General features: G+C 47.1%; 1 protein-coding gene across 1 annotated transcript in view; it reads right to left on the bottom strand.

Annotated features, from left to right (window-relative positions):
* The window catches only part of PTPRA (protein tyrosine phosphatase receptor type A), a 121234-nt gene that overhangs the window by 54357 nt on the left and 49658 nt on the right, over positions 1 to 17219 (bottom strand). The window contains 1 exon segment of the mRNA XM_030450668.1: positions 10331 to 10402. Coding sequence (XP_030306528.1) covers positions 10331 to 10402 — 72 coding nt within the window.

Genomic DNA, 17219 nt, shown 5'->3' with positions numbered 1-17219 from the left:
TCTCATCAAGGAAAAGGGCTGGGAGAGGAGTTGGATGGAAAGGAGAATCTAATTGTTAAAAACCCCAGTTAGTTTAAGATTAACCAGTTTAAAACAGATTGGAAATCTGATTTAAAGAAATCACAACCACCTACATTTAGGTATAAATCTACCCCACCCCTTCAGAACTTTTCAGCAGCTTTGACTTCTCATTAAAAGCAGAACCAGGGCAAAGGGGAATTGATGTTGCCCTTGAATCCTTTGCAGATGTCTCCAGAAACCAGATGGAGCCATCCCCACCACTCTCACTCCAACCCAGCACTGCCAATTCCATTTTCCAGAAGTCAGTTTGTTTTCCTATCCCACAGGAAGGCTTTCCCCTCTCTTACTTTTGCTTTCTGTTAAGCTTGCACACAAGATATTTTGCACCCAGGATGAGTGAAGAAGGTACCAGAGCCTAGGGAAAAGTGCTTGGGTTTGTTTCTCAATCTGTTAATGAAAATAGATGGATGGATGAAATAATCCAGTCAGGCTGGAAGGTACAGGGCAGGTTTTAAAAGGTACTTTTCCTTTTAAAAGGAAAAATCCAGCTCACAGTGAAGAGAAGCAGCAAATGGTCACATTTCTTCCCTTCCTATGACCAAGTTCATTACCAATTACCATAAGAAAATAAAATAATTTCATTACAAGCAAGACATGAACCACTAGGGAATACTTCTCCCCCCTGCTCACACTCAAAATAACCAGGCTGCTTTGGTGGTGTCCAAAGCAGGGATGGCCAAGGAGCAGGATGGGGCCCAAAGGTGCCTCTGAGCACCCTGGTGATGATCTGCACCCCATCAATTCAAGAGCATTTTCAATTAAGCACTTGATAAAGATTAATCATCATCTTCAGCAAGCTGACAGCCACTCAGGAAGCACAGCAACAGCCACTTTAAGAACAATGAGAACTCTCAAACACCTGCCCGTGGGATGAAGAAACTCCTGTTGAGTAGATATTATTTCTTTTTATTTTTATGAAAGGGCAAATAAAATTGAACCAGGGAGTGGATGTTTGAAAAGGGTTAATGCAGAGGTGAAGGAGTCATTCAGTGTCTCACTAAAACATAAATGATAGCTTTCAGGCCCTCCTCAAAGCAAGCAGAAATAAAGAAATAGCTGTTAAATCAGTTCTGCTTGAGCCTCTGGCTGGCCCTCAGGACAAGGACTCAACAGGAGCAGCCACCAAGAGAAGGAGGCAGCAAAAGCTGCTCTTCCACTGAGCACCTGGCTCAAAACCACTGCTCTACTGGGCTTCCCAGTTTGCTTTTTGTGCCTGTGGATCCCTGTTAGTGTCACCACTAATACCTCCAATGCTGCTGATAGCACCTGAGCCAAGCCAAGCCTGGTGGGCACCCCATGGCTGGGCTGGCAGGGCAGAAAACTGATTTCCTATGATGGGACATTTGAGGAAACAAATCCTCATGATGCTGAGGTGTGGCTGAGCTCTTTGAGACAGCAAACCAGAGCCTGTGACAGCTCTGGAAGGCCACCAGCAGCGTGGGTGTCTTGTACCCCAGCACCCACAGGGTGCTGCAGGACCAAGGCTCTGCCTTTCTTCACCTGCAGGGTTCTAACAAGTGGTGAGAAGGCAGGAGGTGGCCTGAGGAACACTGCTTCTGCAGCTTGGAGGCAGTGATCCGTTGTGACCAGGGTTTCAGAATGATTTTTTGACTGTAAGTGGTGGCTTCAAGGGGACACCTGGGCTAGCAACGAGAGGAGAGGATGCAAGCAGAATCCCTGTCCTCTCAGAAGGGTCCAGCCTGCATGTTCTCTCTCTTTGGAGACATTTCAAACCCATCTGGATGCCATCCTGTCCAACCTCCTCTTGCAGAGGTCCCTTCCCTCCCCTAACATTCTGTGAAGATGAAGATGCAGAAGAAACCATCCAGGCAAGGCCAGCACTCCCCATGCAGCCCCCAGGTGCAGCCATTCCTGAGGTTCCTCCCTTGCATATCCCACTTTGGGAAAGGACTAAAGGGCAGAGCTCCAGCTCCTCCAGATACTTTGCTTTTTGCCCTCCAGATCCTTCACATTTCTCCCAGTCCTGACATCCCCCACCTGCCTTACCACATCTGTGACTTGGAGCTCATCTTTGGGATGAAGGCAGTGAGCAGACAAGCATCCCAGCAAGCACCCACTCCACATCCATGAATTCTTCCTCCCATACCATGGAATTCCCTTCCATCCATGGAGTTCTTCCTCTCTCCAGCTCTTCTTGCATGGATTCAAACGCTCCAACACAATGTGCATCCTGACCAACTCCTATCCTGAAAAACCCACCCCAGCTTCAACAACTCAAGTTGTTTTTCTGCTGCCTCATCTCTAGAGTAATTTCTCCCTCCTCCTGCAGAGCTCTCAGCTCCCCTGAGCTTCTTTCCCTGCAAGGAGGAACACAATTAACACACAAGCACTAAAATCAAATAGATTGCAGCTGCAGAGACCTTCCTGCTCAGTCCCACCTGTACCTCAGAAGCTCAGATCTCAGTCTAGATGCCACAATATCCACTCATTCAGGAAGAACAGAAGCATTTCATCCTCAAACCCAGTTTGTTTCAAGTACAAAGCTTTCTGCAAAAACTGCAGCACTTGGGTATCTGGTTTCCTTAGCAGCATGGTCTTGCTCACTCAACCTTGATGACTTCTCCAACCCCCTGTACAAGACTTGAAGCACTTCACATTAATATTATTTGGTCTTGTTTGGGTTTTTTTGTAGTTTTTATATTTTTTAAGGAGCAGGTCTAGTTGAATTTATAACCTACAAACTTCCTCTGGAACTACAGCAGCTTGATCTTAGGTTTCCTCAAAGGTGAGACCTGAGGTTGCCAGGAACTTCTGCTGGCATGGTGCAGAGAGAGGCACTTTGCAGTGGGGAAAGAGCCATGCAGAAGTATAAAAAACAGCTTTAATGTAGTATAAACTCCATCTATATTTGAATTTTTTTATAAAGAGCTTTTCTCCTCCCTCCAGCTCTTCAAAGAGCTCCTCAACCTTGCTGGATTGCTCACCAAGGCACCTTCACTGCATCATGCTGGAGCAGAACCTGGCCCAGCTGCAAACTCTGCTCCCAGGCTCCATCCCCACAACAGCTTTCTGCAAAACCTCCTGGATTACAGAATTTGTTACCCCAAATACTCTAAACTTCCCCCAGTCCACCACCCTCCTCCTGCACTCCACCACACACTGGGTAGAAGCACCTGGGGCTGCAGAGAGGATGGGTAAGAAAGGGAGTTATGTCTTGCAAACACATCCACTTTGATGGGTATCAATAAGACACATTTGAAAAGCAAATTTAGGACTGAAATTCACTGTCACCAAGCAACAATGTGTAACTGTCCTCCTCCTCCCCCTCTCTCCCCAGATAACCCTTCCAGAAATAATTTTACCTCCTTCCCCACCAGGCTCATCCCTCAGCTCCGCGGGTGCCGACTCTCCCTCCCCTCTCTCACTTGAAGTGTTTTGTGTCTGGATGAAATTCAGAGCAAGTGGCTGAGCTTGCAAAACCAACACCTCATTTGGTCTCAGAACTGGAGGATTTACGCATCAAAAACTTGTCTGCTTCTCCCCAACTGCAGCAGTTGTTACCTGCTACCCCCTAAACCAGCTCGACCTTAGAGCATCACGGCCAAAGCATCATCACAGCACTTGGGGATGCTCTGCTCTCCTGGAATGATTCCAGCCCTGCCTGATCTCCCCGTGCACATCCAGATGTGAAAAAGAGAAAAAAAAACAACCCCAAAAATCTGTTTGCCCTCCGTGTGAAAAGGGAACAGGTCCCTGCCCAAGCACCAGTGGTTCCTCACCACAAGCTGATCATGTATGTGTGTAAGAGAAGCAGGAAATCCATCCAACCACCTCCTGGAACTGTGAGAGCTCCACGAGTCCCTTGCCAAATTCCTGTAGGATTTGTCATTTTGTTTCTTCTGTTTCTTCTGCAGAAGCCACAGAAGGTCTTGACAGCAATATTAAAGGAAAAGTCACTGGTTAAGTGAGAGGGGAAAACACCAGTGATGCTGCCAGCCCCAGGACAGGGGATTTCCATGCTTTGCTCTTGGAAACACCTGATAGGACTGATACATTTGTTTGAGCTTTCAGTGGGGTTCTTTGAGGACTTGGCCAACAGAATTCCTAAATAAGATCATAAGGATTGAGTTCTGGATGCAGAGACATGAGAATTTAGTGGTGTTAGGGACCACTGACCTCTCTAATCCCATTGCTGACCAGATGTATTCCTGAAACCTGGATGTGCTCTATAGCAGATGGTGAGGCCTTGGGGCAAGAAACCTACTGGGTGCAATTCCACCATTCCAGGGCTTTTCATTTATATCAGCTGGGACCAGATGGTGCCCTCCAGCCCCTCCAACTCCTGTGTCCTCTGTATTTAGTTCTGGGAAAAAAAGTTGTCAGTAAAGCAGTTGCACTCCTGTGTTGACCCATGACCCAAGGCATGGCTGATGGAATTTCCTCTCCTTGTCCTACTTAACCAGGCATTTCTGTCTTGAGGTCTACCTGAGGCTTTGAAATCCTCTGATGGAAGCTTCCTGTGCTACTGGGAGGCCACTGCCACCTGAAGACCTTTTCTCTGCTCCTCTCTGTTTGCTTTCCACCATCAGAGAGCAGGGATCTTCTTTCTTGAACTGGTGAAGATGGGGCCATGGAGGAAGGATGCTCTGACAAAGCAGGAATGGGCAAACCAAGGCCAATCCACATTACCCCATCCTTCAGAGGCACCTCCTGGCCCTCAGAGATGATGAAGGAGCCCAAACATTGTCCCTTCAGCATCTTCACTTGACTTGCCAACACCATCAGAGGATGGTTCTGACTGGGAGTAGATACAACTCTGCAGCAGTGAGGAACTCACCTTCTCATCTATTAGACCTTGCCAGAGCAAGGTTTGGCTGGAGCTGGTAAGCATCAGTGCTCAGAGAAAGATCCATCTTGAGCTGTCAAAATAATCATTTAAATCACCTAATGTGTCATCTGCCCCATCTGAAGGATCTGCTCTTTTGAAGGAGATGGGGATCAACTCATCCCTTTCACAGGACCAAATATAACCCAGGCAGAGATGTGTTTCAAGCCATCAAGATGAAAAAAAATTGCTCCTACAGACTCAGGTCCACCAGTATTGGCAATAACTCTGTTTAACTGTAATTACCACTGCTTGATGTTGAGGAAACTCTTCAATTTATCAAGCAAACACCACCAAGAGCCTGAACCCAGGCTGCAAACCACAGCTGCAACCTCCTGAAAGGTGAAGTGGTTGCTGCATCCTGCAGACCCAGGGTTGGCAACAGATTTTTGAGGCAACCCCCAACTTGGTGAAGTTTCCTGTCTGACTCAAGTGACAGATACATCAGTTGAGGGTATCAGTTTTTCAGGACTGGATTTCAATCAAAACAAAATCACACATCTCAGAAGGATGTGAGAGCACTGAGAGCTGCACCAAATTAACATGAAAATGAGGTTTTCTTAAACACCTGCAAGAGGAAACCTGCTTGAAGAATCAGCTACTGAAAAGAAAAAAAAAAAAAGAAATAAAAATTGCTATCCAGGGAGAGAAATAAGAGGGAGGGTGGATGTGTTTATTTATACACAGGAGCTCCAGGTAGGGCTTGCAGGTCCCAACATGCTGCCTGGGGTGGTTTCTGGAAGCTGTTGTCTCCTTCACAGCTTCAAGAGTGAGAGCTGGAGGTCTGTGTTTAGTCCTGATGGTTTGTGAAAGAGTTCAGACAAATCCCAGGGTATTTTTAGGATGCAGCAGGCCAGGAGGTCAGCTCACATCAGTGACATCAACCTCAGGGCAGAAGTTTTGAAGTTTCATGGCAAAGAGGTGGGGAGAAGTACCTGGGATTTGGGAGCAATTTGTGATTTCTGGTCTTGGGGTCTTTTTCTGTGTTTCCAAAAAGCCTTCCAAGGCTCAGCCTGCACATCAACAAAGACCAAAATGTGACAGCATTTTCTATAGGTTTAAGAAGAACTACAGCTTCCACTGAAACTAAAGGAGCAAACCTTCCATGTGGAGGCAAAAGCATTTCTTGGCTTGGGCACCAATCAGGGTGAACTGGGATGGGTCCCAACCCATCACCTCCTCTACCCTTCTCCTGAAGTTTGCTCCCAACTGTGTGTGCTCCACGAGAGGACCAAGCTCTGGCATCAAAGCCCTTTTTTTGAAGAGCAATCCTCAAGAGAAAGGTGCAGGATCTGCCTCCATGCAGCCCCCAGGCTGGAGGAGATGGAGCAGCAGAGCAGCAGCACTCTGATGACAAATTAAATTTCAAGTTAATAAGGAAACACATACCAAAGGAAGGAGCTAACCACAATTACAAGGTCTTATCTTGCAGGAAAGATCTTTCAGTTATTGTGGGTAGCACAGAAAACATCAGCTTGGTGATTGGCACTGCTGGAACTGGGGAGAAGCAAACCACACATGTCAAATTCTCCTATAAATCCACAGAGCTTGGCAGCTTGGCTCCCACCTCCCAAAACAAACATTAAAAGGTTAGAAAAGACCTTTAAAATCATTACCCATCAACCCAGCACCAGGAGCCAACCCAACCATGTCCCTGAGGTTCTCCAGCCCCATGTTTTTTGGACACCTGCAGGGATGGAGACTCCATCACTGCCCTGGGCAGGTTGTCCCAGTGTTGTCAGCCTCTTGCCAAGATGTCTAGAAAAGGCAGAGGGGGGGATTATGGATGGTCTGGAGGTAGGGAATGGTTTTGGATGGATTCTGTTGAAATGAGAGGTGTGGTTTTAGTACTCACCCTCAAGAAAGGAGGGCACTCAGCAGGGCACTGGTATTGGTGTGACTGTCACCTCCTGTCTGGATGGTTTCCTGACCTCTTGAGGAGCTTGCTGCAGGTCCATGCTGACCTCCAGCCACGTGTAAAACTGGAAAATGCTCCAAAACCCCCCTGGTGCCAGGACTCACACAGCCCAAAAGGCACCTGCATCAGTTGGTGGCATCAATCAGAGTAGCTGGGATGTCCCCCATGCTCAAACACAGATGTCCCAACACAGCACCACATCTCCACCTCACTCCCAGCACTTCCAGCAAGCACTGGAGCTTGTCCAGACCCAGGACCATGCACACAAATGGTGGGACCACTAATTCCCCACCATTGGGATTTATTTCAGGAAATTCCTTCCCCTACCAAAGCCAAATTTTGAGGAAATAAATTTCTTACACAAAATATTTTAGCTTAACATCCCAACATCTGTACCTCAACTTTTCCTACTGTCTGCAAAACCAAAAAAACAAAACAAAACAATACAGAATTACAGATTATTCAACACCATAAGGTTTAGTCAAAAGTGAGGATGACAGGTTTAGCATCCTTGCAGAATACTGAGTAAAAAAACCAGCTTGCCTTTCTGCAGGAAACCTGGCTTGAAGTCCCCCAAACTTCAAGTGAATCTTTCATTGCTCTTCCTATTCCTGTGAGGCACTGTAATTTGGAATATTGGATAATTGGAGTTTGCAGCTTGAAGGTTTCTTCAGAACATCAGCTTCTTGCTTTTTTTTTTTGTAGACAGACTGATGCCACTGTAGCTAATTTGCTTAATTAGTGATTTACAAAAAGATCTCTCTACAAGAACGTGAAACCCTTCAAACGAAATGCTTGGAGTGCAGAATCAAGAGCCCATCCACAATGTTTGTTTACTCCCATCTTCTGTGTAGTTTTGGGGCCACACTTCAACCAACAGCTCCTGAGACTGATGCTGCAACACTTCCTAAACACCAAACAACTCTGCAAGAGGCCAAGCACAATTCAGCTGGAAGGCAGGAGGGCTCTGCAGAGGGACCTGGACAGACTGGAGAGTTGGGATGATCCCAATGGGATGAGGTTCAACATTCCAAGTGCCGGGTCCTGCACTTTGGCCACAACAACCCCATGGGGAGCTCCAGGCTGGGCACAGAGTGGCAGAAAGGGACTTGGGAGTCTGGATTGCCAGGAAGCTGAAGAGGAGCCAGCAGTGTGCCCAGGTGGCCAAGAAGGCCAATGACATCCTGGGCTGGCTCAGGAACAGCGTGGCCAGCAGGTCCAGGGAAGGGATTCTGCCCCTGTGCTCAGCCCTGGTGAGGTCACAGCTTGAGTCCTGTGTCCAGTTCTGGGCCCCTCAGCTCAGGAAGGAGCTTGAGGTGCTGGAGCAGGTCCAGAGAAGAGCAAGGAGGCTGTGAAGGGATCCAGCAGAATTGCTGTGAGGAAGGGCTGAGGGAGCTGGGGGTGTTGAGGCTGGAGAAGAGGAGGCTCAGGGGAGACCTCATCACTCTCTACAACTCCCTGAAAGGAGGTTGGAGCCAGGGGGGGGTTGGGCTCTTTTCCCAGGCAACTCTCAGCAAGACAAGAGGGCAGGGTCTCAAGTTGTGCCAGGGGAGGTTTAGGTTGGAGATGAGAAAGAATTTCTTTCTGGAGAGGGTGATCAGGCATTGGAATGGGCTGCCCAGGGAAGTAGTGGATTCTCCGTGTCTGGAGATCTTTCCAAAGAGCCTGGATGTGGCACTGAGTGCCATGGGCTGGGAACTGCAGTGGGAGTGGATCAAGGGTTGGACTTGATGATCTCTGAGGTCCCTTCCAACCCAGCCAATTCTATGATTCTGTGATTCTACGAATTGCCCCCACTTTTTCTTAACAGGAGGATGTTGCTTTAAAAAAAAAATAATAATAAAAAAAAATATATATATATATAAAATGCAATGGGATGAGCAGGAAAGAAGCCAATATGTAAATATGTAAAATAAACACAAGTTTTCCCCCTTGGTGCCAGATCTTTCCATTTTGTTTTCTACTGCTCCATCTCTCCTTCCCCCAAACCCCCAGCTTCTGCTGACCACTGCATCCAGCCCCAGAAATCCTTCTGCTAATGGGTGCTCTGGTCCTGTGGAGCAGAGAGAGAAGGCTTGCACAGATGTTAATTTTGTAAGAAACAATCATTCATGCAAATCCCTGCTCCAAGCAAATTCCACAGCAGCAGAGCATCTTATCTCCAGCCAAACACAAAAGTGCAGATCCAGCTGAGAACCCTAAACCTGGATTAAAAGCATTTTGCTCTTGTTACAGCTTGAATTTCCCCTTCCAACAGCTCAGCCTGTAAAGCATCCACACTGAGCACGACCCAAAACCACCATCCCAGCCCTGCCAACAAGAAGTGCAAACCCCAGTTGCAATATAAAGCAAAGTCTGTGCTCAAAAATGAGACTTAAACCCCTCCTTTTCCCTGTGATACTTCCCAAATAATTTCCTGGCTGGGTAAATGCAAGCACAAAATCCTCTCCCTGACGTTGCTCTCACCAAACATCCCCCTCCAGCCCCAAAGCAGAGCATCCAAATTTGCCCTGATTTGGGTTATTTGCAGAATTTTGGGACCTGAGTGGGAATTCAGGGAGAGAGCTCCATCACCTCTTCAGGCTCAGGAATTGAAAGGAGTGAAGCAAAGCCTGGAAATGTGCAGGGTTCTCTTGCCTGAGCAAACTCGTGATGGTTTTTTGAGGTTTTGAGGCTAAAAGCTGCAAGGTTGGCTCCCATTTATCCTCTTTCCTCCTGCAACAGGAGGATGAGACCAGCAGTGACCATTCCACCACCCTGATGATGGCTCTGAACACACCAACCATGGCAGAAATGACCCAGCATGTCAAGAAGCCAGGTATTAAAATATCCCAGAAAAAAACCCTCCTTAGAAATACATTTAGCTCTGCACACATTTGTATTTTCTTTTCCAAGTTTGCCCCATACTTTGGTGCTTTCAAAATCAGGGATTTTCCTCCATTTCATTAATCAAGAACTGAGTACTCTCTTGTCACATTTGGAGATAGACCAGCTTTCCACAGAAGCTCAAGACGATGAAAATAAACTTATAAAATATATTTTTAGGCAGGGCTTTTTTTTTTTTTTTTTTTTTTTTTTTGGCTTTTTTTTTTTCTTCAAGAAGGCAAGTTAGAACCTGAATTCCAACTCAACCACTGCATTTCAGCAGAACAAAAAAATCCCTGTGCTGGAGTGTTCTCAAATAAGAGTCATGCCCCTTCCAACTCTGCACCAACAGAGACCTCATTATCCTTTAGGGGAGGAAGTCAGATTTTTTTCCACTTAGTTACGTTCCCAGGTAGTTCTTAAATAAGATTTCCCTTCCCCCTGTGTTTACAGGGACACTTTAACACAACAAGTTAATGCCTGGGCTGGCTGGCTGCAGCTCCAGGTTGTTATTGTTGGGTACAGAACCTTCAAACAGAACCATGACTGCAAATCTGATTTTGTTGCAAGGAGAGGACAAAGATGCCAAAATGGCAAAAATAATTAAGGCTTCTTCCTACCTTAATTATCACAAGGAAATCATCCACCTGCATGTCATTGGGAGCCCATAAAGGTTCTTCCAGTGGTGCCCCCTGCAAAGAAAGCAAAAAAAAAATCCCCTCAAGCTTCAAAAAAACCCCAAAAGTTAAAATTCACCAAAATCTCTGGAAAAGAGGATTCCAGCTGCCACCAGCAACAGGATCCCACTTCATTTTACCTGTGTAAAATGCAGGTGTTTACCAAAAGCAGATTTTCATGACTGCTCAAGCTAGAGAAACACTTGGAAAAAACGTGGTTATCAGGTTTTTAAACACTGAAGGCAAAATCGTGGGATTTTCCACAGGGTTAAAAGAGTTTTTGGGCAGAGGCAGCTTCAGGTGATTACAGCCCAGCAGCAGCTACAAGGGAGAAGGAAAGGGTCCCAGCTTGATACCTGCACTGCTCTTTGGGGTAAAGGAAAGTTTAGGAGGGTCCAGAGATAGAAGAAGTGGGGAATTTTTATCATAGTGAAGTCACTACATTCACCTTGGGCTCCTAGGAGTGAAGATTTACCCAGACACAAGCACTTCGGGCATTGGAACAAGTGGTTTTGTGTAGCTTTATTTATTCCCATCCCAAGCAAAGGGATCAGAAAACTCCATGGCAGTCACCAAGGCTTCTGATGCAATCATCAGGAAACTCCCCCAAGCCCCAACCTCTCTGGATAGAGACTTGGCTTGCAGGATTTCTCCTCTAAAACCAGGCTGAGAGAGTTGGGGGTGTTCAGCCTGGAGAAGAGAAGGCTCCAAGAGCATCTTCCAGTGCCTGGAGGGGCTGCAGGAAAGCTGGGGAGGGACTTGGGACAAGGGACTGGAGGGATGGGATGAGGGGGAATGGTTTTGAACTGAAAAAGGGTGGATTTAGGTTAGACATTAGGAAGAAATTGTTTGGTGTGAGGGTGCTGAGCCCCTGGGTGCCCCCAGAAGCTGTGGCTGCCCCATCCCTGGCAGTGGTGAAGGTTGGATGGGGCTTGGAGCACCCTGGGCTGGTGGGAGGTGTCCCTGGGCATGGGAGGGGGTTAGGAATGGGTGAGCTTTCAGGTCCCTTCCAACCCAACCCATTCTGTGATTCTATGATCAAATGTAACCCTAAAATGAAGGGGCTGAAGTTTGTCCCTGTGGTTCAGGTGACCTCCAGGGATGCTTGTGATGTTCTCACAGCTCTTGGAGCTCTGCCCCTCGAGCCCTCAGCAAAGCCAGACCACAGGAGTTCCTCTTCACTCCTGAAGTCGAGGCTGTTCCTGGCTGATCCCTATTTTTACATGGCAAACCAAGCTGTTCCCACTCTCTCTCCATCTCTCTTCTCCATCCCAAAAATAACAACTTGGAGGCAGTAGCAGGCTCCTTGGAGGAGTCTGCAGAACTCCTCCTTCCACTAATTCCATCCTCTGGGCTGATGCTGTAAAGTACAAAATTAGAGACCCGAGGCATTTCTAGACTTAGAGCTGAATATATTTAATCAAATTAATATTTTTTTTTTCCTATCACTATCTTTTCTCCCCAGCCTTGGGCAGGATGTGGCCCAACCATCTGCTGTGTTGGTGCCAAGTCTCTGGGGAGCTCAGACATAATCCCTGGGTGATCTCCTCACTGCTTTTCATCCTGCTCAAGTGTTGACTCGAGCACTTGTTCAATTAGACAAGTCCCAGCACTTCAATCAGATGGGCACAGAAGGAGGATTTTTACCTCCACAGAAAAGGAAAAGAAAAAAACAAAAAAAACCAACCCAAATTGATTTAGTCATGTGAGATAGAACAAGGAGCTTCAAAGCAACAAGACCTGGAGATCATGTCTGCTCTCAAGGCTGCCAGAATCACTGCTTAACCCCAGCAGACCACCAGGAACCTGCAACCTCCTTTTTCAGAGAAGCTGAAAGAGAGAGGATAAGAAATCCATTGGTTTTGGCAGGGGGAGAGCTGGGTTTCTTTCTCAGGATTTCTTTTTTATTGGAGAATGGCTGAGACATCTGCTTTCTCCTCTGTTTATTCCTCCACTCACAAAGGTGCCAGATATAAAGTGCAGCCTGGGACAGGAAAAGTTCAAGAGAAGTTGGAAGGCTTTTTAATTCACCTCCAGGTTCAGAAAGCCTTGATGGAAGGAAGGACTCTCCTTCCCTGCTGTGTCTGGCATCATCTGGGAGTGAACAGGGAATCAGAGCTTGGAGTGAGACACACACATAGCTCCTTGCAAGACAAGGCCAACATCTTGCTGAAGGAAAAACGTAGGCTGGGAGGTAAAAAAAAAAAGCAAAAAAAAAGCAAATGCCAAGTTGCCAAGCCAGAATGAAAACAAAAGAGCTCATAAAAGCTTGTAAAAGTCAACGCAGCATGTCTGAATGGGTTTTAGAGCAGGCTGAGTCTTCAGATGGCTGTAAAAACAGATCAGTACCAGAAGGAGAGAGTAATTCATGGAGCCTGAGTTGCAGTGACTCAGAAAGCTCATTCCTTCTGCCAGGTGAGGAGCAGGGTGCAGGCAGGCACTTGAGGCTGTCAGAACACAAACATCTTGTCTTAGAAATGTTGGCAGGAATATTTTAGAGCCCCAGCTCCCCAGGCACCAGGTCTGAAGGCAGAGGAAACACGAGTGGCAAACGTACAACTAAGAGGAGGTGGCAGGTCCCACATTTGGTGCCTTCAAACCCCTTTCCACTCATCTGCTCCGACCCCACTGTGCCAGCAATGGGATCTGCTTGCCTGATAATCCTCCAAAGAACTGAGGATGTGGTGCAGCCATGCAGAAAGCCCTCAGGAATGACTGTTTGCAATATGATTTGTTGGCTGTCCATGCATGGATGAAAGCACCTGAACCAGGTAGATGTAAACACCATCAAGGAATCCTCACAGGAGGAGCTCCCACAGCCTCAATACAGGTTTTGAACTCTGGCAGCATTGGGAAACCCAACACTGACCTGATCCAGGTGTTTCTGGAACACAAAAATCCTCCAGAAAGAGCTTCAGTTATGGAAGAGACCCTGGGACTCAGCAGCCAAGCAACTTCCAGCACAGTGCTGGGCCAAAAGGTTTAAGATTACTTTGCAAACCTTGCAAGCAAGGTGAAGGAAAAAGTCTCCTTTGTGCTCTTGTATTTAATACTCACAAGACAAGGCAGTTCTATTGGTAAGAAGTCAGGTGAATTTATGGTGTTTGGTGTTTCAGAAGCCAAGAAATGGAAGGTTCAGGAGCTGTGAGTTTCCAAGCTCACCTCCAGGCTCTACTCCCTGGAGCTGGGCTGGTCCAAGGGATGGTCCATTGGCTGGCAGAGCTTAGGAGAGAGTTCAATCATGCTTAAACCTCAATAAATAACACAGGGAGATTATCTTGAAGAACTTGAGATGAACCAAAACTGCAGCTCAAATGGTGGCTTCCCATCATCTAGCAGGGAAATGCTGTGGATGGTGAGTTCTGTCTAGGAGTGAACAGGTTCTACTGGCAGTGTCCTCACACCTTGGCTGTGGTGAGAGCCCTGTCAGGAGTTATAAAATGAGTAGGATGATCCCTCCCTGAAAACTCAATCACATTTACAGGCAGTACCTACAAAAAGCTGGATGGGACCATAAAAAGATGCCATTCCTTGGTGGTTTTTCTCTTCCAGAAGAGGTAAAGGAAGTCGGTGACCACACTGATGGGAGAAGCCAAACCCAACTCCCAGCCTGGTAACCTGATGAACCCACTACATCCAAGCTGCTAAACCTCTGCAGCCAGGTTGTGCTGTGAAATGGGCATGTTTAAAATCAGAGGAATTAATTCTTGGGTGGACATGATGGAGAGCAGGCATCCAAAACAGGAACTTCCCTCGAGCTGCACATTTCTGCACTGGCTCATCCTGCTCACTATGGAACAATTTTATGGTTCAACATCATCTCTTTTATAAAACTGAGGAATACAAGCTCACAAACAAAGTGGTCTCTTTTGGAAGAACCCTGTTGGGAAAGTGCTTTGGGAACAGCCACACTTGGTGGGACCTCAGACAATGTCAGTGGGCTTGGTAGCTGAGAATATTAATGGCATAAAAATGTCACAGAGAGGAATGCTGAGGATCTGGGCTTGGCAAAGCTGGCTGAGAGTTACAGGAGTCCTTCATCTCTTATTAAATGAAATACAATAAAATAAGGCAGGTATTAGCTGGCCAGACAGCCCCAAATCCCACCCCCTGCCTAAACCAACCTGATAGCCAAGGGTATCAAGGCAAATTAAAGCTGCCTTTAATCCATGCAAATCTCAGCACTGGAATCCTTTATTCCCATACCTCCCACCACAAGTTCAGTCCTACCCCATGTCCCTTCTTGCCACCACAGAGGCCAAATGACACAAAGCTCTACAGTTCAGCAACCCAGAGAAGAAATTTGGGACCTTCCACACATTTGGGGGATTGGGACAGAGCTTTGTGCTTCCTTGGTTGGGTTGAACCCAAATCCTGCTCCACCAGAGCTGGGTTTAACAGTATGTACAGACACAGATAAATTAGGGCAATTTGTGCATAAATCAGGCAGCCTCATTATGTTAATTACGATGGCATGATTGTGCTGAGTGTGTTTGCAATCTGCCATAAACCTCTGGGACAGCAGGAGTGAGCTGCTGCATCTGAAAAGTCCAGTGCTCCCCTGGCATCCCCAGCTGGACATCGACCCAAAGAAATCCTAAAGGAATAAGGAGAAGGGGTGAGGAGACCTGCTGTGTCCTCTAAAATGCTGGTTTCTTTTTAAAGCTATAATGTCACCCTCATAAGATCACTCTCTAAAGAGCATATTCCTGTGATGCATGAAATGGCTCCATTTCTAGAAGGGTGAAAAGAGAAGATGCTGGACAAATAAACCACCAAGGTGGATGTGAGACAAATAAGAAGCAGGAGACTCAAATCCTCCACACTTTACCCCTTCCAATCCCCACCTGAACTGCAAGAGAGGTCAGGATGCTCACCAGGATCAGGGTTGTACTGTACAGTTTCCCTGATGATCCTTGCCCTCAAGGAAAAAAAAACCAAACCAGCCCCATATCTTATCTTACCAACTGAACAAACAAGGATAACAGAGGAACAAATAAACTGCAAAGCAACAGCTTCTCCTTTTTTGAGATTCACCTCACAGGATGGGCTGGGTTAGAAGGAACCTTCAAAATCACCTAAATCCAACCCCCCTGCCATGGTCAGGGACACCTCCCACCAGCCCAGGGTGCTCCAAGCCCCATCCAACCTTCAACACTGCCAGGGATGGGGCAGCCACAGCTTCTGGGGGCACCCTGGGGCTCAGCACCCTCACACCAAACAATTTCTTCCTAATGTCTAACCTAAATCCACCCTTTTTCAGTTCAAAACCATTCCCCCTCATCCCATCCCTCCAGTCCCTTGTCCCAAGTCCCTCCCAGCTTTCCTGCAGCCCCTCCAGGCACTGGAAGATGCCCTGAGGTCTCCCTGGAGCCTTCTCTTCTCCAGGCTGAACACCCTCAACTCTCTCAGCCTGGCTTCAGAGGAGAAATCCTACAAGCCAAGTCTGTATCCAGAAAGGTTGGGGCTTGGGGGAGTTTTCTGATGATTGCATGTGGCCATCAGAAGCCTTGGTGACTGCCATGGAGTTTTCTGATCCCTTTGCTTGGGATGGGAATAAATAAAGCTACACAAAACCACTTGTTCCAATGCCCAAAGTGCTTGTGTCTGGGTAAATCTTCACTCCTAGGTGAATGTAGTGACTTCACTATGATAAAAATTCTGGGGGCACCCTGGGGCTCAGCACCCTCACAGGAAAAAATTTCTTCCTAAGATCTCATCTCAATCCCCCATTTTTCAGTTTGAAACCCTTCCTCTTCATCCCATCCCTCCAGGCCCTTTTCCCAAGTTCCTCCCCAGCTTTCCTGCAGCCCCTTCAGGCACTGGAAGATGCTCTGAGGTCTCTTTGGAGCCTTCTCTTCTTTCTCCAGGCTGAACACCCCCAAATCTCTCAGCCTGGCTCAGAGCAGAGCTGCTCTAACCCTAACTGCCCATACACGAGTGGATCTTCCTATTGCACACTAATTATCAAGGTGGACCTTAATGGTCTCTTACCAAACAATGGTGGTTTTATTTTAAATATCCTACACATATCCTGCAGTTTGAGCCCCAAATGCCTGCAGGGCTGTGGTTGGTGTCCCCATGCAGAGGACAGTGCTGCAACTCCAGCTCTGTGGGTTGGGTGTTGCACTGCACCTCCCTCCTGCTTCTGGGTACCAGGGGATGCTCCTGAAGCCATTCAATTTTCCTCCTGAAACTGGTCACTAATTTAGCTGCCAAATGGGATCATTATGATGAAAAATGCTGCCTCTGGGACATCAGCTCTCTCCCTTCAGAGGGAATTCGAGCTCAGTTTATTCTCCAGGATCCAGCCAGGAGTTTTTCCTCCAACAGACACGCTGGCACTTTGCCTGGCTCACAAACACACACAGCAGAAGAGCTCCAAGCACTAACCTACCAGTAAAAGCCTTTAAAAAAAAAAAAAATATATATATATATATCAACTTTGGGCAAACCATATGGTAACACTCACTGCACCACAGGTGAGAGCAATTACAATATGGTCTGTACAGCACAAAATAAACCCCATCAGTTTTCAGAGAACAACAGTGCTTAAATACCAAAGCAGCTCAGGGCCAGGGGCCAAGGTGAAAGGTTTTTAATGCCTTTGGTTTAAGTGTTCCTGCACTTTTGAGTTTCTTTGCTGCTTTGACCTTATAAATACCAAGGGATGGTTTCTACAGCAGCACCCAGGAGCTGCCTGGCTGCAGGACAAGGACACGCTGTGCCCCACAAGCAGGAGAGGATCCTGCAGAGCTCCCTGGAGGAGGATCAGTGAGCAAAGCTACAAACCCTCTTTACACAGCCAGCACCCCAAAGTCAAGCCAAGGCA

This window comes from Calypte anna, chromosome 4B (assembly GCF_003957555.1).
Source record: "Calypte anna isolate BGI_N300 chromosome 4B, bCalAnn1_v1.p, whole genome shotgun sequence".
In the NCBI taxonomy this organism is placed as follows: Eukaryota; Metazoa; Chordata; class Aves; order Apodiformes; family Trochilidae; genus Calypte; species Calypte anna.
This window is presented reverse-complemented; position numbering and strand designations above follow the sequence as displayed.